This window comes from Trichoderma virens (genome assembly GCF_000170995.1).
Source record: "Trichoderma virens Gv29-8 chromosome Unknown TRIVIscaffold_90, whole genome shotgun sequence".
Taxonomy (NCBI): domain Eukaryota; kingdom Fungi; phylum Ascomycota; class Sordariomycetes; order Hypocreales; family Hypocreaceae; genus Trichoderma; species Trichoderma virens.
Window position 1 is genome coordinate 1,628,526 of NW_014013659.1, and position 25,713 is coordinate 1,654,238.

General features: G+C 46.0%; 9 protein-coding genes across 9 annotated transcripts; 3 read left to right on the forward strand and 6 right to left on the reverse strand.

Annotated features, from left to right (window-relative positions):
* Window positions 1-82: 82 nt before the first annotated feature.
* Window positions 83-1,057, forward strand: TRIVIDRAFT_65400 (uncharacterized protein; the record flags this gene model as incomplete). Its single annotated transcript, XM_014095579.1, has 1 exon — window positions 83-1,057. The coding sequence occupies one exon, from the start codon at window positions 83-85 to the stop codon at window positions 1,055-1,057; it is 975 nt and encodes a 324-aa protein (XP_013951054.1).
* Window positions 1,058-1,425: 368 nt separating this feature from the next.
* Window positions 1,426-3,369, reverse strand: TRIVIDRAFT_132850 (uncharacterized protein; the record flags this gene model as incomplete). Its single annotated transcript, XM_014095580.1, has 2 exons — window positions 1,426-1,797; window positions 1,837-3,369. Coding segments are annotated over 2 exons (1,905 nt in total), but the record flags the coding sequence as incomplete, so codon positions are not given.
* A 3,470-nt stretch (window positions 3,370-6,839) lies between these two features.
* Window positions 6,840-7,613, forward strand: TRIVIDRAFT_40881 (uncharacterized protein; the record flags this gene model as incomplete). Its single annotated transcript, XM_014095581.1, has 1 exon — window positions 6,840-7,613. The coding sequence occupies one exon, from the start codon at window positions 6,840-6,842 to the stop codon at window positions 7,611-7,613; it is 774 nt and encodes a 257-aa protein (XP_013951056.1).
* Window positions 7,614-7,983: 370 nt separating this feature from the next.
* On the reverse strand, window positions 7,984-8,553 carry TRIVIDRAFT_65397 (uncharacterized protein; the record flags this gene model as incomplete). Its single annotated transcript, XM_014095582.1, has 1 exon — window positions 7,984-8,553. One exon carries the CDS (start codon window positions 8,551-8,553, stop codon window positions 7,984-7,986), a length of 570 nt encoding a protein of 189 aa, XP_013951057.1.
* A 3,531-nt stretch (window positions 8,554-12,084) lies between these two features.
* Window positions 12,085-13,858, reverse strand: TRIVIDRAFT_232360 (uncharacterized protein; the record flags this gene model as incomplete). The annotated part of the gene is made up of 3 exons (XM_014095583.1): window positions 12,085-12,656; window positions 12,923-13,688; window positions 13,760-13,858. The coding sequence occupies 3 exons, from the start codon at window positions 13,856-13,858 to the stop codon at window positions 12,175-12,177; spliced, it is 1,347 nt and encodes a 448-aa protein (XP_013951058.1).
* An 805-nt stretch (window positions 13,859-14,663) lies between these two features.
* On the forward strand, window positions 14,664-16,784 carry TRIVIDRAFT_195722 (uncharacterized protein; the record flags this gene model as incomplete). The annotated part of the gene is made up of 7 exons (XM_014095584.1): window positions 14,664-15,128; window positions 15,194-15,238; window positions 15,306-15,375; window positions 15,465-15,942; window positions 16,043-16,131; window positions 16,355-16,486; window positions 16,576-16,784. The coding sequence occupies 7 exons, from the start codon at window positions 14,664-14,666 to the stop codon at window positions 16,782-16,784; spliced, it is 1,488 nt and encodes a 495-aa protein (XP_013951059.1).
* An 85-nt stretch (window positions 16,785-16,869) lies between these two features.
* On the reverse strand, window positions 16,870-17,885 carry TRIVIDRAFT_217094 (uncharacterized protein; the record flags this gene model as incomplete). Its single annotated transcript, XM_014095585.1, has 1 exon — window positions 16,870-17,885. One exon carries the CDS (start codon window positions 17,783-17,785, stop codon window positions 17,141-17,143), a length of 645 nt encoding a protein of 214 aa, XP_013951060.1.
* A 1,254-nt stretch (window positions 17,886-19,139) lies between these two features.
* Window positions 19,140-21,023, reverse strand: TRIVIDRAFT_206447 (uncharacterized protein; the record flags this gene model as incomplete). The annotated part of the gene is made up of 6 exons (XM_014095586.1): window positions 19,140-19,336; window positions 19,389-19,636; window positions 19,698-19,948; window positions 20,023-20,228; window positions 20,310-20,412; window positions 20,499-21,023. The coding sequence occupies 6 exons, from the start codon at window positions 21,021-21,023 to the stop codon at window positions 19,140-19,142; spliced, it is 1,530 nt and encodes a 509-aa protein (XP_013951061.1).
* Window positions 21,024-22,794: 1,771 nt separating this feature from the next.
* TRIVIDRAFT_227712 (uncharacterized protein) lies at window positions 22,795-25,571 on the reverse strand (the record flags this gene model as incomplete). The annotated part of the gene is made up of 2 exons (XM_014095587.1): window positions 22,795-24,435; window positions 24,507-25,571. The coding sequence occupies 2 exons, from the start codon at window positions 25,569-25,571 to the stop codon at window positions 22,795-22,797; spliced, it is 2,706 nt and encodes a 901-aa protein (XP_013951062.1).
* Between the last annotated feature and the right edge of the window lie 142 nt (window positions 25,572-25,713).

The following is a 25,713-nucleotide window of genomic DNA, read 5'->3' on the forward strand; positions in this document are numbered from 1 at the left end:
CCCATTTCCCCGTCTTTCTAAACATGTGATAGCCATTTTGGAGCTGATGGAGCTTCTTCACTCCTCCGGACCGGCAGACAAGATGCCGTCGCCATCTCTGCCACCCGAGCTGCTGCTCCTCGTTGTCGAAGCAGTGCTGCCACCAAACCCTTACCAGCTGCTGCCCGCCTCACATATCTCGACCAGGACGCTGTTGGCACTGACGAGGGTGTCGCGGGCAACGCATGCGCAGGCCACGCGGCTTCTGCGGCAGCGGTGCGCGTTTGTTGATTCGAGTCGGCGGCTGGCAGACCTGTTGCTATGCATGCCGCGCCTGGTGCCGGGACTGCCTCCGGTCTTGTCGCTGCGGCATCTCACGGCACTGTATATCGCGCCGTTTGGGGCATCGCTGGATGACTTGCCGACGGCTGTGTGGGTGCGGGAGCTGTTTTGCGAGGTGTGCGAGACGCTGCGGCGGCTGGTGGTGCAGATGCCGTTTGGCAGCCTGGATCCGCTCGACGACCACCTCAGCGTGCGGCGGACGCTGCGCGATGGGTTTGAGCAGCTTCACCGGCTGGAGGAGTTTGTGTGCGTGGGCGAGTATCCGGCGCTGAGCGTGCCGGACGGACACACGGACGTGTGGAGGCTGTGGCCGGAGCTGAAGCGGCTGGTGCTGTTTGGCGTGCCGATGGACAGTCACTGGCTGTGGTGGGATATCGCGACGTTGCCGAGGCTGGAGCATGTGGTGCTGGCGAGGCCGGTGCGGTTGGACGCGGTGAATATCAAGGACGAGTACTTTCACAAGTTGCCGCGGGAGGATGTGAGGCTGAGCAGGGATATCAAGGTTGTGCTGATGGATTTGGTGTATGATCTCGGCGTGGTGAGGACGGAGAGGTGGAAGGAGATTGATCCGGAGGAGAAGATGACAGTAGAGGTGTTTGAGGTACCGTTGCCTTTTTACGGGGACGAGACGCCGCTTGAGTTGGTGACAGAGTGGGCGAGGAGGGGGGCGTTGGATGGGAGTGTTTGGAAGCTGGATGCGACGAAGGTGAGGCAAGAGGAGGGTAGTGACGGATGAAGATGAAGTTGAGGTTGGCAATATGTGAGACAAACCCCCCAGGGGGCCCTTTGGCTGTCAATATGAGGGTTTATATAGCATGATACGGAGTACAATTAGTATTTATCTACATCTTATAGTTTCTTCCTGTTTGTATAAATTCTAGGAGTGTACACGCTATTTGTTTAAGCTCAGTCACTTCTCTTACCATAAAGAACATGGAGCAATAAGAAATGAATGTGTCATTCTTCTCGTATTTGCTGTCCCAGCTATCGTAACATGCCGTTCTCACTTGAGGAGTCTCTTATCGAGGCAGTCTTGTTTTCGAATTTGGAGAAAAGTTGCAGGAATAATTTGCGAATTTCATCATGCCCCGACAAAAAGACAAAGTCGACTATCGTTTGAGAGATTGTAATCTCATATCGCATTTGCTCGAACAAGAACGCTAGCGCGTCATGCCCGCCCTCCTTATTTGTTACAGCTGCCCAGAGAATATCGTCCGTGATGACAAAACTCTGTTTCCCCCAGTATTGAAACAGGAGACGGGTTAACTTTCCAGCATTGCTGTAATTTGATACTGCTCTGTGTAATAACTCAGATGTATCGGAAAGCTTCTTACGGTGCATCAAGAGACTCTCTGTGAGCCACACGCTCATATTCTCGTGGCGAGTATCGTGGGTATTGGAAGGTGGTATTTGAACCGCATGTAACAAGAGCCGTTTCGTCAACTTGTCGTCGCCGTCAATAAGTCGACCGGTGACCTCCAGTTCCTTTACGCCAGTGTCTCTCCGGTACGCCACATCGTCGAGTACGGCGTCTGTTACAAATATCTGATTTCGATTATTGCGAAGAATTATTTCCATAATTCTCCATCCGCAGCCATAATTTAGAGCTGCTGCTCTTATTACATCCTCCGTTATTCGTAGGTGACCGTTCACATGTTGAGAAAAAAGTTCAATAATTCTGTCGCCGCAATCCTCGTTTTTAGCTGCCATGATCAGAGTAGTAACTGTCGGGTTGATGGCATGGTCCATAAGATGAAAGACTCTCTCAGCCATATCCATACTCAACATCTGCCAAGCTATGATAGTGAGATGATGTTCGGCTATTTTGACTTTCAGTCCCCAATCCTGGAGAAGATGCTTTACAAAGTCTCCATTGCCATCTCTAGAGAGCAATTCCACGAATATTTGACTCTGGATTTCGGGTGACTTATGTTGAATAAGAGCCTTTGTGTCTTGTTGGGAATAGACTTTGTGACAATGGAGAGCGATGCGCCTGCATAACCCTTTCAGATCTCGGATGAGATCTCGGATTGTGAGTGGTGGGTTAACAAGCGCCATATGCTCCTCGTTGAGGGGATACATAAATAGGATGACGTCTCGAACCAGTTGTCGCTCCGGTTTGGTATAGTCAGGGTACAGGCTTGGTTCATTTTTAGCATCAGAAGACATGCCTTTCAATGCGTAAATCATATCGCGTGGCTCAGTCGCCTGGCTGTCTCCGAATTTTGTCAGCAGTGTATACAGATCCTGGCTTTTGCTCCACCAGGATGACCCTTTCCACGGCCCCGGCATGACATCGACGACAGCTTGCTCGTGATAATCCGGTTTTACATCAAGGAAACGCGGAGCAAGGCTCAGAAGCCATGGCGCAGTAGTCTTCGAGCCGCAGCAGACTACTGCTGCCCTTGCGTTGGTCACTTCCTGCAATACCCAGACTCTTGTAAACCAAGGCTGGTTGAGGATGTGCCAAAAACCTCGCTGCAGCATATAAAATGATTGCGGGCTTCCCAGACTTGCCAGAGTAGGCTCAACGGAACACCTCCAAACGTATCTCCAGTTTTCATCGTCCTGACTCCACCTTCTGTAAGAGTAGTTGAGGCTGATCTGCTGCATTCTACTGAATACGTCCATGACATTATCAATTAAAGGCGTGCTCTCGCCTAACCAGAATATAACCCGTTCTGCCTTTTTGAAAATGTCGCCCATTTGTTGCACTTGGTGACCCCTCTCTTTATTGTCATCTTGATTGATGCAAATGGCATCCACCCAGAGTATTCTCTCTTGGTTGTCGTGCCGTAGCTGTTGAAGAGCTTTATACAAATTTTCCGTCACGGCAAGGAGCTTTCCGTTGACAGTAATGTTTTCTGGTGCTTCCGCAGAGCCCCAGGTGTAGGATAGAGCTTCATACGGTAGAAGGTTTTCCTCTGGATATAGCCATGCTTCAATGATTTCACACAATATTTGTTCGGATCCCGACCCAGGGAGAAGGCGGAGCAGCCGAATCGCATGTCCGTCGAGATCAATTTGGTCGTAATTATATCGACTCATTTGTAAACCACTGACCCGGAGATGTTTTAACCTTTATGGGAGGGGTAGCAAATTGGAGAGCAATGCTGTGGCTGGTGTTTTTTATGCAGGACACAAAATGATCAGCATATAACTCGAGTATCTTCCGTAGTCGGAATTTCTGTAGCACGAGTAAGCACTGTGGTATTCCGGTACTTGCATGCATCGCTGGTTGCCTACAAATGAAATCAGTTGTTATGAAAGTGGCTGGGTAGATATGGTGTAGTCTGACTGCGACCGCATGTAGAGATCCTATTTACATCTCCAATGGTTTGTGGAGTGTAATGCCCGAATCCAAATTTGGCACAAGTTTCTTTGAACAGCCTGAGTTCTTGGAAGAGCCTTGGAAAACGCCCAAGGAGGCATATTAGCAGGCTCTTCGACTCTGCTTACGCTTCTGCAAGGCGGACGAAGGCTGGTGTGGGACCCTATAACCCCAATCAATCACACTGGAAAATATGGAAGGGCTGCACACCTTGATACACTTATGATGATTCTTTGGTATATTTTTCAGACTGTCAGTAAAATAGTTGCTTGTTGTTATACATTTTGCAATTGCTAGCTGGCGTTTTTAATCGAGTATTTACTTAATAGATACCGCTGTCTTAGAGTAATCAGGTGTCGGAGTTCCAACTGCGATAAGAAAGCGTTCTGAGAAATCTCGCGTGTAGCAATATCAGCATGGTATAATATATGCAGAAGAGCATATTCAGAAAATGGGGACTTGGAGTTTAATGTTGCCTGTCCGTCTTTAAGGACGAGCCTGTTAACTGAAGGGCTTTGCGGTATACGCAGCTTAAAATATGTATGACAGCATTTCTTAAGCGTTTCATGGCTAAAGACATCAATATTGCCTACAAAATCTGGCAATAATTCAGAGAGACTACCGTCTTTCAGGAAAAAATTCGGATCTGATTCATAAATTAATTGAACCGCCGGAAGCCCAGACTTTGTAACTTCAGCAAGTCCCTTCGAGGAACTTATGACGAATATGCAAGCATGCCATTACAATGTTGTGTGATCCTATATGGCCTAAGGCATATGCGTTGCTGTCCCTTGCTTCCATGGGTAGTGGCTTATGAATGCAATCTAGCATCGCGCGGGCGGCGGCCGTCTCAATGTGAAGGGCGCGGATCCCACCAATATTATAGTCGCTATGTTGGAGTTTAGGGGTTCTTGACATGTGATAATCGCTGCAATCTCCCTTTTCTTTACTCGAAGAAGATTTGGCGGGATTCTCGTCTTGCCTGGGGGGAGCTGACTCGGAAGATATGCCCATTATCTTGGTGGCGTAATGTCTGAGGAGAAATAGGAATTTGCCAGTTTTTTTTTTAAACAAATTAAATCATTTTAAGAAATCTGATGAGAGATATGGGGCACATCAAGGCTCGTACATAGTCTAATGATGATAGCACATATCAGTCGACTGAGCCTGGTTGGTTAGGCAGCATAGATGCTTGATGCCAGCCTTGCATATCTGCCTTTCCCCAAGACGCTCACCAGGTAGCCTTGATGCGGGGAGTTATGCAGTCTTTGAGTAACTTCTTCCAATTATGTAGTTTGGAGGGATTCGGGTAATAATTACCGAAATCCTTTGGCTTTTGAGGGAGGCTTGCACATGCTCAGTCGAGAAGGGCGGCCAATCGAAGAGTTCTGACGTGGTTTGTTGAAATATGCCATTAAATAACTTACCGATTTAGAAAGAGCTGCAAGTGATCATTGACCTACCGTCCATCGATACCAGAAATATATACGCAAGCGTAATCATCATTTCTTTTACATGGTAATATGTCACACGTCTTACATAGTCCTGATGAGTTATCCCAACAGCAGCAACAAAAAAAAAGAAAGAAAGAAAGAAAGAAAGAAAGAAAAATCAACAGTGCGATTTGAGTATAAATCATCAGGGTGAATGACAGTGTCATAATCTTCTAGGCGTTTGGAATCACACTGAGAAACAGTGATGATGCCCATCTCAATTAAACACAAACAAGTATTACCACGCCTCTCTGAAAGCTTCAGCTTTCGTCTCTACCATCCCCAAGGTAAATTTGAACACTATTTGAGGGGTAAATGAGCTTACGTTGCCGGATGTAGGCAGTTACTTCTATGGGATTCATGAGATCCAGATACTTCATTGTTAATACTCTTGCTTTACTGGACTGTGGAATTCTTTTGGGACAATATAACGGCTGAACTAATCGACAGCTCATTCGTACAGGCCCACGTTTGAAATACCCAGCATAATAGTATCTCTTTCAAATGCTCAGCATCACCCATTGAGAATTCAGCACCTCCCAACAAGTCTATTCCCGTGAATCTAGGAGACAATTCCATATCCGGCTTCTCCACCTGTTCCATATTGAACCCGCTTGAGATCCAACCAATCCCCGGCGTTACCCTCTCCAAAGTACTCGCCTGTCGGAAATATCAGGATCAAATTGCTACTAGGCCGAGGGAGTAGCTGATATAGTCACTGCTGAAATGGGCGATATGCCCATTAGCTTCTCCGATTGCCACGTCAGGCCCGTCCGTATGGGATGTCTGCTGCCTACGTTAGCGGGTGCTCAGCTGCCATTCCAATAGATATGCAGCAGCCGCTGTACTAATTGAAGAATCACCAGCGGTAGCAGTTGACGTTGAGGTTTGCTACTTCGCGAAAATTATGGAGGGTAAACGGAATCGAACCAGCTACACCTCAAATAATGAACCATGGTTCGAATTCCGTAGAGTGGACCTGAACTACACGACTTCATCCGAGTTGGGTAAGTCATGAAGTTATCACAAGAGGCAGTTTAGAACAAATTAATCCTAAGGATGCAACCCAAAGATATCCGGTACTGGACCCCGCATAATCCCGAATCCTCCGGGAAATCAGAGATATATGACACGCAATATCTCTTGGAATGGAGGGTGGACAGAGTGAATGAAGACATATCACAAGGCTTTCACTAATACGAGAGACCCCCAAGTTTTCTTCCAATCTAGGAGAGCTATAATAACAGCTGGCAATAGTAAACTGAAACTGGAGATATTGCGTATACTAACCAATGGTCCACAGATATGAGATGTCTCGTTCGTGAATGGAAGCGCTTATTGCTTCAGCTGATTCTGCATCTTTCGCGCTAAGCTCACCTCGGCCGCAGCTGGCATTCGTGCGTTAGTGTCTCATGTGGTGTAGATTTAACTGTGTGTCTCATAGGCTGGCATTTCGGACACTGTCACGTCACAGTGAAGCATCGACGACTATATTGGGAATAGTATTTCGGGGAGGCAGACTTTGAAATGCAATCCTCTTCTTTTTAGGCACAGAGAATTTAGGCTCCTGTCATCGGGCCTTATCATCCCATCTCTAGTATTAATAGGAGCCGTAGCAACATCTTCTCCTCTGGAACCTACCGCCGTGCACCATAACTCACAGGAGTTCTCACTAAACCATGGAGAAATTTGCAATGGAGGCGAATGACCTCTGGAATCATGTCGTGGCGACTTACGACCCTTTTACAATCAAATTCGCCGGCATTACAGCCGTCAGCATCTTCAGTTGGTGGATCCCCTGCATCGGCTTCACCTGTCTTGAATACATGGCACCATCTTTTTCAGAAAAGCATAAGATGCAGCCAAGTTCCAAGAAAGTTAAACCTCGAGATGTTTTACGGGCTGTCGGTATGGCACTTTGCAACGATCTTCTCAGTATTCCGATGTATATGGCTTTGTCATACGCCTTTGCTGGAAAAAACCGTACAGCCGTTGTGGGAGTTGTTCCCAACCTACCTACACCAACTGAGTTTGTGCTTGGATTTGTGCAAAATTTAATTTTGCGCGAGACCTTCAACTACTATTGGCACCGTCTTGCACACTGGAAGCCGCTGTATAAGCGATTTCACAAGGTGCACCACGAGTTCACAGCGCCAGTTGCATTTGCCTCCAAGTATGCTCATCCGCTTGAGTACCTAACGGTTGACTCTCTACCTGTTTTGCTGCCGCCGCTACTGTTGAAGACCCATATTGTAACTACGTGGGCGTTCATGTATCTGGTGTTGTTCTCATCGACGGTGATTCACAGCGGCTATGATTTCTTCTATGAGGCAGCTTATATGCACGACCGTCACCATGAAGGAGCTGCGAATGTGTATTATGGTTCCTGGGGGCAACTTGGAATGTTGGATTGGATTCATGGAACGGTTGAGAAAGAGCGCAAGAGAAGACACACCAAAACAGAGTAACTGTATTAGGGCAGTGGAATCACAACAGCATCAAATTGACTTACATCTGCAACAGAGCAAATCTTATGTGACCTACTCATACTTTTTGAGGAATGTTGGATGCAAATTTTGAAGGGTGTCTGTGTGTAGGATATCGAAAAGTTAGACACTTTGTTTTGAGGCATGTGTCTCTAGCTGATGAGCGACTGCAATACTCATCTCGTTGACAAAACTGTATTAAATACAGGATGTGGAACCCATGTTTATAATAATATCAACGTCAACTTCTAAGCCATCACTTCTCACCATCAAGTCCTGCTCTGCCCCTTTGTATTTTTGGAGACCATCTCCAAGAGCTCCTCCACCCTGCCTTGGGGACCACATCAATGCGCTAATTTGCTTCGTTCTTGGGGATCGCCTCCATCAGCTCCTTCGCCTCACTGAGGAGATAAGTGTCTCTCTCTTGTATGTAACAGCCCAACTCAGACGTAGGCTCCGCCGCACTCATAATATCCAGGGCCTTCTCGACTGTCACCCATTCATGGCTAAGCCCATCAACAATTTCGTCTTCAGTGAGGTTCGGCTTGCCAGTGGTATTCACAACTTTCGCGAAATAACAATAAGAAATCTGATGAAGGTCGTTGCGGAACTCTTCGGTTGTGGCAATGCAGCCGGCCGTGGGAATATTGATCGTGACATCGCCGTCAGCGGGGACGAAGGAAACTATAGCTCCAATTTCTTCTTGAACCTCACGCGCCGCAGCAGTTTGGTGATCCTCGTTTGCGTCAATGCCACCACCTGGTAGTTTGAAGTAGCTTCCTTCTTTGGCATGAATTAGGGCGATCTGACCGAGATCGTTAAGCGCCACGACGCGGACGGCATATCGGTCGACGTAGTTCCTGTTGGGCTGCCTTATGCCAATAATCTTGTGCTCCGACGCCTTATTTTCGCGGCTCGCCATCGGTGACTGCAAGTTTAGATATGTAGAAGGGTGATATCAGAAAATGTGCTTCTTATGACAGAACTCTTGTGATGAACAATGTTCTTTTTGAAATGGCAATGAAAAATAGGTGAGAAGAAACAGGAGAACTGTTGGGGGGGCGCAGATTTATTTAACTGCCTTTGTTTGTGTTTGTTCCTGCATGCAGCCAACACCATTTATTCATGGGATCTACGTACGCACATGCCCGCTTAGACCAGCTCTCAAGGCAGCAACATTATTATTAAATGGGTAGGTGGTTATTGAACTGAGCTAGGTTGAGAATTTAGATATGTGGTATGAAACTGGCCTAATTCGTTTCAAGAAAGACTGTTGCGTCCACTCTTCGAAACTCCAGAAAAGTTTCAACTAAGAGATACATCCTCGCGATGCCATACACGACAGCGACAGGCATGTTTGTCCAGAACTCCCAAGGAAGTGGAAGTTGATACCGCTCCTTGCTTGCTTCTCTATTCTGCTCTTCCTCCTTTTTGATTGCCTCAAAGTCAGGTAGCTTCTTTCAGTCTGCTATCCATAAATATAACTATTTCTAATGATCTAGTCGTGTCCAAGATGCTATGGTCTCGAAAACCCAAAAGATACCCGTGGCTGCGAATAGGAGCCAGCTAGCTGTTTGCCACATAGATTCCCGTGAACAGGAGTTTTGCAAAACGGACAAAATACTCCTGAACACCGTAAGGATTCAGGGGGAATCGCTAGTTTGGAATACGCTGAATTGGCCTCAGCTTCGAGATCACTGATATTCCCATGAAAGGTTGCACATTCATGGACCAGCAAGGCCCATTCATGTCGATGAATTGTAGCCCTAGTGTATAGAGGGATTGGGTATGAACATTTGAGGGTTTGTATTGCCATGTGAAAGACGTCGTCAGCGAGCATACAGCAAGGGCTAAAGTGTTGAGCTCCAAGGTTGTGATTGAGGAAGATCGATGCAGCACTGCACCTCGACAAGTCGGCAGAGATGTACCAGCAATTGACAAGTGCGGAGGCTGCCATCCTCACGCAGCTACGGACGGGTAAGACGTTCCTCAAAGAGTACCTTCACAAGATCAAGGCGTCAGAAACAGCAGCATTCGACTGTGGGCTCACAGAAACGATTCCACACTTCCTCTTCTCCTGCAGAGGATGGGAAAGAGCGAGAACAAAGTCAAGACAACAACATAGTGAAAGATTTGGAGACCTATCAAATGAACTTGGAGGCTACTTGACCAGACAAGGAGGAGGCCGGGGCATTGACGGACCGATAGAGCGATGGAAACCAGATATCGACGATCGAATTTGCAAAAGAGACCGAACGACTACAACCAAACGAACAAGACATGACAAGAACAGACGAAGAAGAAGCTGGCGAGAAGAGAGAGTTGAGGATACCCTCTCCTACCTTCCAGGTGTACATACTGCGAGCCACAGACACTGCTTCGGCCAGTGCGCTGGCGATAAAGAGGCGTACGACGCCGAAACTGCCCTGCGGATGCAAGGCAGATAACTATCAGCTCGCTTACACCTCATATCTTTATCACATTATGGCAATATATCACTTTCGTTTATTTCATATGTTGAGCATGGTGTTAGGTAATGGATGAGCAGGACTCATAGTTGGGTTCTGATCTAGAGAAAATGTATGTAAAGAACAATGTATATAGCTAGCGCATCGAAACGGCCCATACCCTTAGGGTGCATGGCCATAATAGAATATACATACATACATACATACATACATACATACATACATACATACATACATACATACGTAGGACTTGAGAACTCGTCTAGCTAGTAGAAGGTAGTTATCCTGTGATTTTCCTACTATATATGGCCCAGCATCTGGAATCTAGACCTATTCAGTGACATATTATTAGACCATGGGCTGCACCATTTTCGAGCACTGCTGGTGGCTGCACAATTAGCGCAAACCTTCAATGTTCTTTATATGTCAAGTGGCAAATCCTGTATACAGCTCTTCTAAATTTAAGGTTCCTCGTGCCTATTTTCAAGAATTGATAGGATATCAGCCCCAGTACACCGCCTCGTTTTTTCTTGTGGCTTGTACGTAGTCCTCTTAAGGTTTTTATTTTTCTATAATTATTAGTTTTTATTTCAGCCTTTCTTAACTTTCTCTATTCTAGTCCTTGTTTGTCAAGATATCTATAAGGCATTCGAATCATCTCGATAAAGAAAACATCTCTACAAGACACCATCCAGATAAACACATCCAAACAATCACTCTTGCGAATAATAACAACTTGGCATATTCTCTTGTCTTTACTTCAAACATACGATATTTGCTTGTCAGACACGAAAGCAATAAGTTCCTGCGATATCTAACAAACGCGATCATTCTTCATTACTTCCACTAGTGTATTACCTTCGTACACTGAGCACAATGAAGAGTGTCATTGTTAGTATTGCGGTGGTACTCGGCGCAACCCCCCTTCTAACCGCGCACCCACTCCTCATCCAAGTTGCTTATCCTCCCGCAAATGGCACGACCCAGTACCAACATTCCCACAATAAGCGGGAAGTTGATGCGCCAGCTCAGTGTGGTTTTTGCGCTCTTCACGATCATTATGGCCACTATTACCTTGATCTGAGCGCCTGCACTACAAGCAACTGCCAGGGGTTGGCTAATGAGGCGCAGGAGAAGACTGGGGCCGACAGCTGCATTGAAACTAGTACTTTCGCTGGGTGCTTTATTAAGTGCTACTACTCTGGTGAACCGGATCAAAACAGTATCAACCAACTCGATAGAGATTATTGTTAGATTTCCAGAATCTAGGTTAAATACTCGGCGAAGAGATGTCTCATCAAAGTATTAAGGATTTCAGACACAAAGACTGGATAATATACAGCAAACAGTGTATGGGTGATAATGAGGCAAGGGATGTGACGGCTATCAAATGACAACGCGTCCTAGATAGATCCAAGCGTTAAGACGCGATTGTCTTGGCGAACTTTCATAGTTTGAGCGAATCTTGGAACCTTTCCAAACTACGTACTACAATTTTATCAATCTAGCTCTGCAAGTTATTTATCGATATACCAATGCAATCGTTACCGTGATAACGGGTTAGTATCTTCACTAAGAGTAAGCTCGCAGAGTTGGTAAGATAGTGCGAGATGTCTCCTGACGATTCGCACAGCATGATATTACCATTCTTCACGCAGAAGACGACTATGATATTCCCTGGGAGCACAGCAACTTATTATACTGGCAAGCTGTTAATGCATCCTTACCTCATGGTATATGCTACGAGGAACTTGAGGAGGAAAAGGCAGCCTCAAGGTCGGATTTACAAGCTGGAGGGTGGGTTTGTAGATCAGCAGACGCAGAAGGGGAGACTCCAAGAAGCGATTACAAAGTGAGGGTTGCATGGTAGGATCATGTCGTATCCTGTTGTAAGTCTGGCAATTTGGAGGGCTTTTTCAGCGTGAGAGATAGTGATGACATTTGATGGCCATTAGCATTTGGCATAGACCGCCAGTATTATGATAGACGGTTCATTTACTCCTTTCTTTTTCTACCTACATCTCATATACCACCATTTTCAAGCATAAACGCATCAAAAAGTGCATAGCGCAATTTCATACCAACTTCTCTGATTCCGTAGTCTCGTTTTCACCAGAGACCCAAACAAGAGCTTTGTGCCAAATCACCTCTTCCACTTCACCACTCTTTGATAGCGATTTGGACGCAATCATAGGGCGAACGATGAGTCCGATGGGACGGCCATTTAATCTCTGGCCCATAGTCAACGCCAGCGATTGTTCGACCTCCACCCATGGATGCCCGAGTTCAAAGTACGCATTTTGAAAGCTATTTATGTCACACCATTCAATATTTGCCCGGGTTTTCCATAACTTGAGTGCTAAAATAGCAAAGTCGGTGAAAATTTGTACCAGGTCTTTGTTGGCCTCGTTGTCATATTTGTCAGCAGACAGCAAAAACTCGTATTCTTGCACAAAATCTTGCACCTCTCTCTGGATGTATTCTTCTGTTATTGGTACTGCCTTTTCCAAGCACTCAACTGTCTGAATCCTCCAGTCGATGGCAGCATTTGGCTGGGCTATACGCCATATATGTCAGTAATAGAACCTAATCACTCGAGTTGTCAATGATACTCGCCCTGCCTAAAATGATGCTCAAATTGACGCAGCCGGTAACGGCCTTTGGCTTTCATGTGTAGTTCTTCTGCCAAAAAATATGCATCATTCAAGTACAAATAACAAAGCCTGCTGGCCAAGGCTCCTTGAAGCAACACCAATGGACTGCTCCCATCGGGCGAATTCATGTTAAACTTCAGAAATATTGGGCCTTTTATATATTTCTCACTGCGGTTTATGATTCCAGCTTCAAGAAGTTTGTGTAACGCAGCATTCTCATCCACAATTCTCTCTGTGCACAAGTCGGCACACCATGAGAAGAAATCGTTTTGAAAGAATTTCTTGAGTTCTTCTCTGATCATGTCGTCAGTAATGCCTCTTGAAACATTGCCTGCCAATGTTGAAACAGCAGTGGCATGAGACTGGGTGATGATTGCCTCGCTCTCAGTAACGGCCCTTCCGAGAGCAGCCATCTTCGTGTCTGCCTTACTAAGATCCTCTCTGAGAGTGTGCACTATACTCTCTAAGTTTCGAGTATGGAGTGTCATTTCATGTAGTTGGTCTGTTTTGCGCTTAATCTCTTCGTAAGCCTTTAAGATTTCTCCTTGATTCTGAGAACTTGGCGTTTCTGCTTGTTTGTGCGGCCATGAATCTGGACTTTGTTCATGGATCTTTGGAACTGATCCTGGTTCTTGAGTACTTGAAGTTGGTCTTTTTGTATGTATACTTCGTTTATCTTTCCGCCGCACCGTCGTAGTGACTCGGTCCATCAAGCCGTTCACTATCCCCATGAGCCCGGTCGAGTTATCCCGCTTGCTCCAGTTGTCATCTAACGAAGTTGAGTTCGTGCCAGTGGTCTGTGAGAGATCATCCAAAGTAGATTGTATATGATTTTCATGGGCAGTCTCTTTATTCTCCTGCAAATACGTCGCAGACATATACACTGCTGCAGATGTGCTGTAGTATTGCTGTTGCTCGTGTGTTGCATAGCTCATCTAGAAAAACAGATCAGTGAGCAACTAGTCAATAAATTTAGGAATGGGCGGAGACGAGATAAAATTAATACGTTATCTTGTGCGATTGCATCTTTGGCGCCGCCTCCGGAATGTTGCGGCTGCTCCACAATCATCATTTCGGCTGGTGAGGCCAGACTTTCCGACTGCATTGTAGACGCTGACGATGGCAGAGAGGATAGCCAAAGGTGAACTGTGTACGCTATAGTTTAAACATAGGTGATTGAGGCCCTTGAATTTAAGAGGTAAAGAAGGAAAAAGACACACGTAGAAGGCTTGTGAATGCGGAGAATGGCCGAAGATGCAGATGGATGCGGGAGGCCTACAGCCGCGACAATATCCGCCTTTTGAGAATGAGGTGATTCGGCCTCTATAGGTTCCAGCCTATTATAATCCACCCACACCTTTGTCATTTTTGGCCTAAAAATCAGAATTGACGCGTTATTTATTTAAGCGACACGACTTCTTGGTGTATGGGAGGTCTACAATCCTATCGGCGTGTATACATATGCATATGCATATGTACGGACAGGCCTTGTGATCAATTCTGGATACCTTGGTATTGTTTATGGTAGAGAGGCTACGAATAGGACAGGTCGTAAATCATCTCATGCTGTGTAGGTGCCAACACATTACATTGGCGGCCTGCCAAACACGTGGAGTTTTTGTCCCCCTCATCTTTGTCCATCCTCCCTTGATTTAAACTTCCTGAATCCAATCAATGTTACTATATGCATATCGTATCTTTAAAATCTTTTCGCAGCAATCAAGATGAATGCCATTACAGAAAGAACTAAACTTATCGTGGGCATTGACTATGGAACGACATACTCAGGCCTCAGCTTTGCACTTTCCAATGCAGCCGACTTCAAAGATATATTCCCATGGACCAAGTATCCCGGTTCTTCCTCACATGGTGCTGAGCACTGCGTGAAGGCACCGACAAGAGTTGCTTTCATGGATGAGAATCCGGAGTTGGATGAGAATGCATGGGGATATCAGGTCGAACCAGGCATGAAAACGTATGCATGGACAAAGCTTTTACTTGATAAATCTGCGCTGATGTCTGAATATGACGATCCTGATCTTTATCTATCGAGCGGTATGGAGATTATGCAGCTGCCTAAGGGTCGATCAGCCAAAGACGTTGCTACAGAGTACCTGAAAGGCATGAAGGCCATGTTTGATAATGCCGTCAAAGAACATCTTGGCGCCCACAAGATTGAAAATCTACCAATTGAGTTTTGGCTTACCGTTCCAGCGTCGTGGAGTGAAAAGGCGAAGCTGCTTACGAAGTCCGCAGCAACAGATGCAGGGTTCGCTACACGGGCCATTGACAAGATCATGCTCATCTCTGAACCAGAGGCAGCGGCGCAGCTTGCGTTGAAATCTAGCCTTCATCGGCTGGAAGACTTTGTTAAAGTGCGTTCACACCATGCCATGAGCCGTGCTACTTCTTATCACTTCATTCACTAACATTTCAACAGCCCAACACTGGCGTGATGGTCTGTGACTGTGGGGGAGGCACTGTTGTATGTTGCCACTAATGTCCTTATTGCTCAAGACATATTGTTGGTCATGCGTTAACAAGTCGCGAAGGATATCACTACGTACCAGGTCGAGGAAACTCACCCGACCTTGAAACTCAGAGAAATCACAATTGGTGTCGGTGAGTTTTGTTTTCAAAATTTTAGTTTTTTTCCGAAATATATCGGCGTAAGAAAGATTGAGGAGTGAACTTTGCTGATTAATTGGTAGCTGGCAAATGTGGCGGAACTTTTGTGGACAGAAATTTATTCAAACTAATGGCACAACGTTTTGGTAATGCCTTTACCTCACTTGGGCCTGAGCAAATCGGACCCGGTAGTGCCTTTATGGACCAGTTTGAGCTCAAAAAGAAAGATTTCAGCATGAAGACTCCCAGTCGAAGGGCTCATCGCCTTGTGCTGCACATGCCGAAGCTTAAAGTCACCTCGGCAATAGAGAAGTACTACGAGAGGCGGTCTTCATCTGTCCTTCTCACTCAAGATGATTACAAGATACTCTTCGATCCAGTCATTGATATGATTATTGGCCTTGTGGAAGAGCAGGTCAGGCAAACCAAATCAAGAAGCGAACAGCCCATCGAAACAATTGTTCTAGTGGGTGGCTTTGGCTCTTCTCCTTATCTAAAAGAGCGATTGACAGAGTGGTGCCAAAGTGGAAATATAAGGCTTACAACACCAATCACAGGCGCGTAAGTTACGCCTTCTTTTGAAAATAATATTACCCAACTGGTAATGTTACTACACGGGAGAAATATAAAGACTTGTAAAATAAACTAACGCACTTCTTAGATGGTCCGCAGTAGTTTGCGGGGCGGTCTTGCGCGGCCTCGAAGGCTCTATTGTGAGGCAAAAGAAATGCCGAAGACATTACGGTCATAGTATGTCCGATAAGTATAATCCATCTATACATGCAAATTTCGATAGGGTAAGGAGATATGTATGGACGGATCATGTGGAGAACACCGAATATCTGACAGGATTCATGTTCTGGGAGGTCGGCAAGGTGTGTAATTTGAACTATCTACTCTCTCGCCCTGATTTTCTTTCCTCAAGTACTACTGAAAATCCGTTCTAACGATTCGTTGTACTATGCACAGGGAGACTTGGTTGGCCCTGACACTGAAATCAACTCGGAGTTTTTCTTGCAATGCACTGGTCATTTACCGCCTAGTGACACTCATACCCTTTACTCTTGCAACTTGGATAATTCTCCTGAGACTATAGAAAATGAAAGTATGATGATCTTCTCATTCTTACGAAGCTACAATCTCTACCTGTCCTGCTGAAACAATCATAAAATACTGATAGTCCCTCGCATCTAGGAGTCGAAGAGGTTGGCAGCGTTAGATATACGTTGGATAGGATTGATCGGAGTAGCATCCCACAAGTCACAAAGTACGGGGTCACATATTATAAGCTTCCGTTAACGCTGAACATTCGGTTAGATGACGAAGCCGGCCACCTGACCTTTAGGATCTTATATCAAAAACAAGAGGTGGGGAAGGCAGAGATCAATATTAGCGATGATTGAATAGTAGCGACAGAGAAATGGCCCTTTTTGGGGGGAAGCCTTTCACTACTCTGGCACTCAATGGCAATTCACATGATCAGTTACACAGTTTGAATGAATGACTTAATATTTATTATAGCTAAAATGAGGGTAATTAAACTATAGCATTCATGTAACTCGGACTCTCCTAATTGCTGGTTCCTTTTTTTTTAAGAGATCGATCTTCAACGTTGGTAACTCAAAATTCAAAACGCCTTTCCATGCATTGTTTTTCTCCTCCGAAATGCGTATTTTTGTATCATGCGGGTCGACGAGAATTGAAAACTAACAAGATATAATGACAAATATTGTTCTCGTAGTGCTTTAGACGTAGTGCTTTAGAACACGGTGATTCGGCGAGGCTCGTGCTTGGCCGCCTTGGGAACGACAACGTTGAGGATGCCGTCTTTAAAGCTGGCCGTCACACCATCCTGGTTGACACGAGAGGGAAAGTTGAAAGAGCGGGAGAATTCACCGATACTGCGCTCGGTGAGCCAATACTTGGCAGAGTCGGCAGGTTGTTTCTTAGGCGAATCAGCCTTGACCACTTCGCCCTCGGTAGTGGCAGCGGTGGTTCCTTCGTCGGCCTCGTCCTCAACAGTAGCCTGATGAGGAGACTTGGGACGCTCATGCTCGCCAGACTCGGTGATAGCACCGCTCATAGAGGCATCTTCAAGAGCGCCAGCAGGCGGGGTGCCAGCCGTGTAGGTGCGCTCAACCTTGCCGCGAATGACGATCGATTGAGGGTCGGTAAACTCGATGTGGACATCCTGCTTGTTCATTCCAGGGAGCTCGCCATGTAGCTCATAAGCCTCGCCCGTTTCGCGGACGTCAAACTTGGGCTGCCAATGAGCGATAGCGCGGCGGCTGGAACGCTGGTTGTCGTTGCCTTGGCGGGAGTAGGTGTCAAAGTCCTCTAGAAGACGGAAGAGAGGAGTGAAGGAGGTCTCGGGAGTGTAAAAGTTGCGCTGGAAGAAGGCCATTTTGGATGATTGGTTGATGATTGATTTAATAAAAGGATGTTGTGAGAGTGTGTTGTAAGAGTGTTTGTTGTGTTTGTGTTTGCTGGTTTGTTTGTGTGTGCTGTGTTGTGACAGAAGAGGATGGACACAGGAGGAGTTGAACGACTTCTTTATAGTTGAAGGCGCCAAACGACGATAATTCTTGAAGATTCAAGAACATACTGTAGATAGACTGCTGGAGTATTCTAGAAGAGATGTGGTGAGATCATCCAGACTTCATCACGATACTCGTAACAGGTAGAATTGGCTGGACAGTGCTAGAGTCTTCTCGAAATTTCCACCAAATCCATTGATTGCCCAATTTGGCAGGTGGGGTAGTGGCGGGGTTAGGGACGGGAGCTAGAATGGCAGAGTACCTCCTAGTTAGCAGGTACCTACGTTTCCGAGTACTTGCCCGCTTCACGTTAGTACCAAAGCGCCATCGTGAATTGATCAGAGCAATAAAAAAATTGCCATCGCCAAGTATTTTAGTTAATAAATCACACGAGATATGCTCTATATCACTCGAGAACTAGTAGGTATCAATAATCTGGTTGCAAATGTCTCAAAATCCAAATTATTCAAAAGTTCATAGTGACCACGGCTCTATCTACTACGCATTTGAAGCTCAAACGCCAGGTATTAGGGTAGCTAGGCCAGTGACTGAAAGAACCAAACCCGTAAAAAAATGCGGAAAAGCTCTTGATCTCATAGATACTATGTTCATCGAATGATAATTGCGTAATATACAATATATCGAGGCAGCGGGAGTACTCCTCATACCACGAGATATGGCATTTGCATTTAACCCTAAATTCCTTACATCTTCTTTTACACAAGTGTAATTTCCTAAATCTCACATTCCCCGAACCAAGCATCAAAAGCAAATACACCCATTTTTTTTATCTGAAAACACCACACATTGTATTCTTTTGTTCTTTTGCCATTGCTATATCTACGCTTGAAATTGCTTATTTCTGCGAAGCCATGTTCTGAGATTCCAATGACGACCAGTCAAAGTGGCCTCGCTCACAGACGGACTTAGCGCTAGGTTCGTTGCCTTCTTAGCAAGGCCCCAAATCATGCGCCTCAGTCGTGTTTGTGCTAAAACTGGGCGACCACACACCAAACGTTGATGACTTATACATATGATCGCAAAAACAATTTATGCTCTATTTAGTTTTTTGGTATTATCCCCATCCGATTTTCCACCACTCCCATAAATACGTCTTTCCCAACAGAGCGGAAATTCGGTGGTTCAGTTGCCCGGAGAGAGTGATAATTTAGAATACAAGGTACTGCTAGTTGAATATTCAGCAATGCCATGCAAGATTGCTCACGCATTTTCCACCCCATCGCATCTTTGATGATTGTGCACTTGCTTGGCCCCAGCAGTATAGCTGACGTTCCGTATCTCTTGGAGTGTCACGTCCATGATGTGTTGAACTGTTTGCTGCCTGAATCCATCTGTAAAAGAAGCATCCAGGAAACTTGCGATGACTGAACGTAGTCTCAGTTCAAGGTGGTTTATATCTGCGATTTAGGTCAGCCAACAGCCAGTAGGTTCGGTTATCGCAACACCTACTTGGGTTAAGGATAACTTCATCAGGAAAAATTCTGCGACACATGTGTTCCAGTTTCTCAGCTTCTCGCATCCCACGCTTAATTGGTGCTTCAATCTCGCGCTGTTGGTTTTTGTTTAGATATGGAGAGTGCTCCTTCTTTTCACATATTGACGCATCGTGCTTCTTTAAGCCCACATCATCTTTGAAGTCTTCAAAGCATCGGTCGCATACGATAGTTGGCTGTATATGCTTACGAAGTAGATGCTCTCTGCGACGATTAATATTTTGTCATGACTCTGCTCAATGTGAGCAAATGATACTGTACTTACCTGACTCTGTGATATGATGGCCATCCGCCGTTTGCGCAGAGTTCCCATTTGCCCTCTCCGTAGTCTGCTGGGCTTCTTAGGTAAAATGGACAACTATAAGAGCGCCCTGATGCATCTTCATCTTCATCCATCTCATCCACGCGTCGACTTTTGCTCCCCGTTCTACTCTTTTCGATTTGCCTAGATCTTTTTCGCCCACTGCTGCATCTTTGAATTGTTTGATTTCCCGCATTAGGCTCAGCGGTATTTACCTGGGTTAGTGTCAGTCAATGATCCAAGATATGGGGAATTGTGCAAATTCGTTAACCAAATTTGAGCGACAAACCTGCTTAGACCCGAAATTACATAGCGCACCATTCTGCTCGGATCTTAGATTGGTGTGGGTGGTGGAGAAGCTCTTGTGCGAAAATACTTCGTCCACAGAACGAGGACCGGAAAGGTAGCTTGCCGTAGTTGTGCAGCCATGTTTCCTTCCTCCTGTAATTGAAAGGGCCTTAGAAGAAGAAAAAGGAACTGAAGGGGGATGTGAGCCTAATAATTGGTGTTTTGAGTGGTTCGCATCTGTATGACTGAAGCTCTCATTTGTATGCGTGGTAGGGATGCCATTCATACAATTGTCGTATGTCAGATATAAACTCTCGGGGTTGGGTAAATAAGGTCCGGGTAGCAATGATGGCTGACTTCCGGAAATATCATCAACAGTGAAGTAATCCAGCTGTACGTGACAAAAAGCATTTGCACAAGGCAAATCTCTCATCAGACTCGGTCTCATGAATAATTGATTGTATCTCGATTACTTACCGATTGGATGCTCTCAATGTTTTCTTCAATGCTGAAAGAGGTGACGGAGTAATCAGGAGCTGGAAGTTGCAGCTGCAACGCATCATCGCCTCCGAGGAATTGCCCAGATGCCCAATATTGCATATGTTGGTGGGCCAAAATATTTTCTGATTGATCGACATGATGCGCGCTGTTGGATGGTTGGCTATAGCTTCCTTTGGTGGCAGATGGGCATTGTTGAAGATGGCATAGTGAAACAGGGTTCATGCAGCATAATTTACTATGAGAAGTCAACTGGCAGCTTGGAGAGGAATGAGTACCCTTGTTAGACTCATTGTCGTCTTTGAATAGCTCATCCACCTTCTGCAACACCGACGCTTGGGCTGTTGGGCGATGCAAGCATTGGTTTTCAGGTAAGCACTCTAGCACCCATGTTGGGGGCACACCATCTTCTGTCTGGGATAAATAGCGGCATATTGAGCCTTCGCAAGGCTGGCTTTGTCTATCCTCAGTCTCAGGACAGATTGGAGGGCGAGGGAGATCCATTGTGCTCTCTCGACAAGATGGTCATGGAACTGAGCGAAAAGAAGAGCAGAATTCTGTGTCGTAGCCTTGTGATGGATTTTGGAAGATTGAAAGAAACGAACCATTGCCATTTGAAAGGCGACAAAAGGCATCGTTTTAATGATCCGCGCTCCCTTTGCGTAGAAGCGTAACGTCTAGACTCATGTACTGCGCATCTGCGCATTGCGCAAGAACGCATGCGCAGCTGCGCAGCCCAACGCGATGCCAATCAATGTTGAAGTTGAAATGACGCTGGTGTGGTTGAATAAATGAGGCATTCTACACGTTGAGCATCTTCATTCGTGGGTTCAGAACGGAGCAGGCTGCCTAGAGCCTGCATTTGCATGTAGCCTCTGCCGTGGGATTCTGGCGGTCAACGAGGTGTATATTCAAGGAAACAAGAATGCCAAACTTCACTTCTACTACAGTCCAATACCAGGACGGCTTAAAAAATGCCTTCATCTCAGATGAAAGCAAATAATTAGACCCAGTTCGCGCCCACATCTTGTTACCATCCCTGTGGTGGTGACTATTTGGAGCAATTGGGAAGGTTTCATTGCGTAGCTTTGGGAGCCTCTGCAGCATCGTTTCAAACTAAGTGCGTGTACTCCATAGGTGTGCTAATATCGTACCAGCCATCTATTCAGAATGCCTTCCGTAACCATCCACCTGCAGATGTAAACGAGGCTGGAGGATGGCTGAGCTTCAGCATAACAATAATGCATGGTAGCACATACTTTCATATCTTATTCGTAAGCCGTTCAATGTGTTCCTGTCCAGTAATTGAGGTGCTCAAGCGCTGTATCTAATTGGCGGGGATTCTTAGCTGCAGATGGCTTATATGATCCAGTTTCCGAACTTCTCATCCGATTCGCAGCTCTCTGCTCTCATGACAAAGCAGTGGTAGCGGGAGTTTATCAAATTGTGACCTCTTAAAACGCATTGAAGGCTAGCGAAAGAAAGCTAATAAGTGCGAAGTACACGTTTCGGCTTGATCCTTATCTGCCGTTAGCAGGCTTTTGGTATCCTTTGGTTGAACCCGATCGGATACAACCGATCGGGAACAACCCCAGATAAGATCTAACCCCTGGATCTAATAGTTGAATAACCTTCCCCTTTACGCCTCATTTCTCCACGCGACCAGGATTTCGGATGCACCACGTCGACGAAGGACAAGGCTCGCCTATCTTGCGTCTTCATGGTGAGCCGACTTGGGGCTATTTGCATCGAGAAGTCATCCCAATATTGACGAAAAAAAAACCCCCCCCGCGTGATTGTTCCGGACTGCATGAGATTCGGAAAAAGTGAGACTCCTCAAAATTTGGAATACACGGCGTGACAGCACACCGATAACCTGAAAATTCTCGTCAACGAATTGAATCTGCACGATATCACGCTTGTCGTTCATGACTGGGACGGACAAATTGGAGGAGCCATGGCTCATAGGCAGGCTTCCCGTATCCGACGAATTGCGGTGATGAATATAATGCTGTCAATGGGTTTGCCGGAAGAGGAGACCTGTTGGGCAGAAAACAGCAAAGAGTCCGCATGGTTCTGATGGGCAGACCAAGCTGTGGCGAACGGAGCCTTTGAAAGAAATTAAACTGTTTAATGGAGTATGTATATATATATGGACAAATTAGAAGATGGTTGTGGGATTTCGTGCTATCGGTGCCAAATTTGAGATATTGCCTCTATCTGATGAACGGAGATACCTGCCACTTTCGCCAGCCACGGTGAGACTTTTAGGGCTTCAACTCCTCGCCTTTTCTGCATCACGAAGCAGCTGAACAATATCTTGATGGCCATTTTCAGTAGCCCAATCTAGTGCTGTCCGACCCTTCTCATCCTGGGCATAAAGATTACCTTTGCCCATATCCAGGAGTTGTCGAACTATGTCTGTGAGCCCAGCTCCTGAGGCGCCCATCAGCATCGTTACACCGTTTTCGTCCCGGAGTTCCACGTCAGCACCTCTATTAACAAGAAGCTGAATGACATCCTTCTTCATCCGCCTAGAGACGGCCAATAACGCTGTTTCACCCCTGTTGTTTTTGGCATCTATTTCAGCGCCTTTGTCAAGAAGAAGCTGCACAACATCGATATATCCCTCCACTGAGGCTATTAGCAGTGCGGTTATGTCCTCTATTGCTTTAAAATTTATGTCAGCACCTCTTTCAAGAAGCAGTCTAGCAACGTTAGGATGCCCCCGCCCTGAGGCTGCTATCAGTGGTGTTATGTTGTCCTTAGATTTAGACTCGATATCAGCACCTTCGGCAAGCAGCAGTTCAACCAATTCGAAGCATCCCGAGGCTGAAGCCGCCAATATGGGTGTCACGCCCTCGTTGTCTGCAGCCTCTAAAACAGCACCCTCTTCGATGAGTAGTTTCGCCATTTCCAAATTCCCACGCAATGAAGCGGCAAGTAATGGCGTGCAGCCATCTTTATCCGGGGCGTTGACATCAGCACCTTCTTCAAGACGTTTTTTAACAACGTCGATTAGCCCATATGCAGCAGCCCACTCAAGTGCGGTTCTGCCTTTCCAACCGAAATTAAAGTCGACAACATGGTGGAGTGCATTCCACAGTCTCTGTTTATGTTCCCATTGATCAGAGAGCCCCTGTAGTTTCTCTTCCATTTCGACTTGCTTGCTTATCATTTCGGCTCTCTTCTCAATATTCGCTTTTTCTGCCTCAGCCAACTCTTTCTGTCTCTCCTCAAGCTCCTTTATCTTGGCTGAAATCACATCTTGTTCTTCCTTCACCTCTTTTAGGATTTTGTCATGATGCTTCAATTTGTCTTCCAGCTCATTCTCTTCTCTCTGGATTTCTTCATTTTCATCCAGAAGTTGTAAACATTCATTTGCGAGCATTTTCCCCTCCAGCTCCAGCGTTGCGTCAAAAGTGGTAAACACTTCATCGAACACTGACTCGGGCTGTATCAGAAATATGGGCTGTCTCGCCACACGTTCCAGTGTAACACGCAAGGAGAGAAGCCCATTCTTGGCTTGCATTTTCCCATACAGTTTTTGCATCATAGACGGGAGGTTTGTGGCTAGCTCCTCGAATACGGTGTTTCTGCTGCATATGAGAACAAGACATTCTGCCAGGATGTCAGTGTTCTCCTCTTTGTACTCAAGAACCATAACAAAGTCTTTGGACTCTGCTTCGTTTTGACGGAGTCGAATTAATATTTGGCCCAGAGTACCATCTTTAGTTCCAGGCATTGACGTAATCAGAGCTCGCTCTTCATCCCAACATGACTTTGGTAGCACATCAATAATTTTCAAGTTAATATCTGTGAAATCACTATCTTCATAGTGAAAATAGAGGCCACTCGAATCCAAGGATACGTTTTCTTGGCTGTCATGCTTAATTCGGATCGGCTTTGGCGTGGTCTTTGTGCTGTCGTCGAGTGTAAGAAAGAGTTGTATCCTCTTGGCCGGGCATATTCGTCGGATGATCCCACAGCGAGTTCTATAAGAGGTATTCCAACCACTTGTTGCGCATTCTTCTCGGGCCCACAGTTGAGTAGCCCAACTGTCTGACCAGTAGAAGTTATAAGTAGCGGCAGGTAAGCTCGGATGCTACCACCGGATATATCAACTGAACTCATGTAGTTGAGAGACTGGTCCCGGCAAATAATGTGCCCAGAATTTGCAAAGTCTGCTGGAGACTTGGCCATAACCCTCCCAGCTATGGCCTTGCCAGTATTGGCGGCAGACGACTCATTGCTTCCCAGCCCCCATGCCAGTATTGAATCATCTCTTGTCACCTTCATAATCTGCTCTTGCAGCCGAAAAAATGCTTGGTCGCCACCTTCTCCATAAATCATTGGCATAGTTATGTCGAAGATGCCTAGGAGGCAGTATGCAAGGTCCTCCTTGCGCTTTGTGTCTCTATGGGCCGCCCACGACATGCGTTGCGCAATGCTTGCAGTGTGAAGCCGCGCAATTCCTAGTAGGTACTCTCGAGGTATGCCAGTAACTGATGCAATGGTGGTACTCATACTTCCTTTTGTTCCTAACAGGTGCCACTCCTGGGTCATGCTGAATTGTGCGCCGGTTCGTCTGCTAGTTATCAAAATGGTACAATAAAACCGCATCGTTTTAGGTGCAAGAAGTTCTTGTAGAGTCCATCCTCTCTGGAACCACCGACTTCTTTGGAACTTGGACTCTGCCTTCCTAGGGTCTTCAGTGGTGGGAACGTCGGATAGAAAAGCATAACAAATGGTCGAACGATGATACCACCGGAACATGGAGTTTATCGCCTCGCTAAGCTCAACTAGATTCGTTTTATCAATGCAGCAGGTATCAATCCAGGCGTAGCCAAGATTGTCTCTCGCGGCCTGTCGACAGGTTCCCCGGAATTTGACGGATCCGATGCCAGGTTTATCGATGTTTCCATCTTCAACGTCGCGAAAGTTGAGCTCTTCAGAATCGTTTCCCCAGGTATGTGAAAGTATAGCATACGGAGGCGCGCGATAATCGAGGAATTCCTCTAATTTGAACGTATTGACGTTGATAAGGCGCATAGTGAGACGTTGTACAAGCTGGTCTCAGTACATGTAGGTTGCTATACTGCAGCCCAAAGACTCTACTTTTGCGGCTGAATACATGTTCTTTGGGTAGCAACACTCATTAAGGCTCTGGATTCCATAAGCAGAAGGGCTCTGA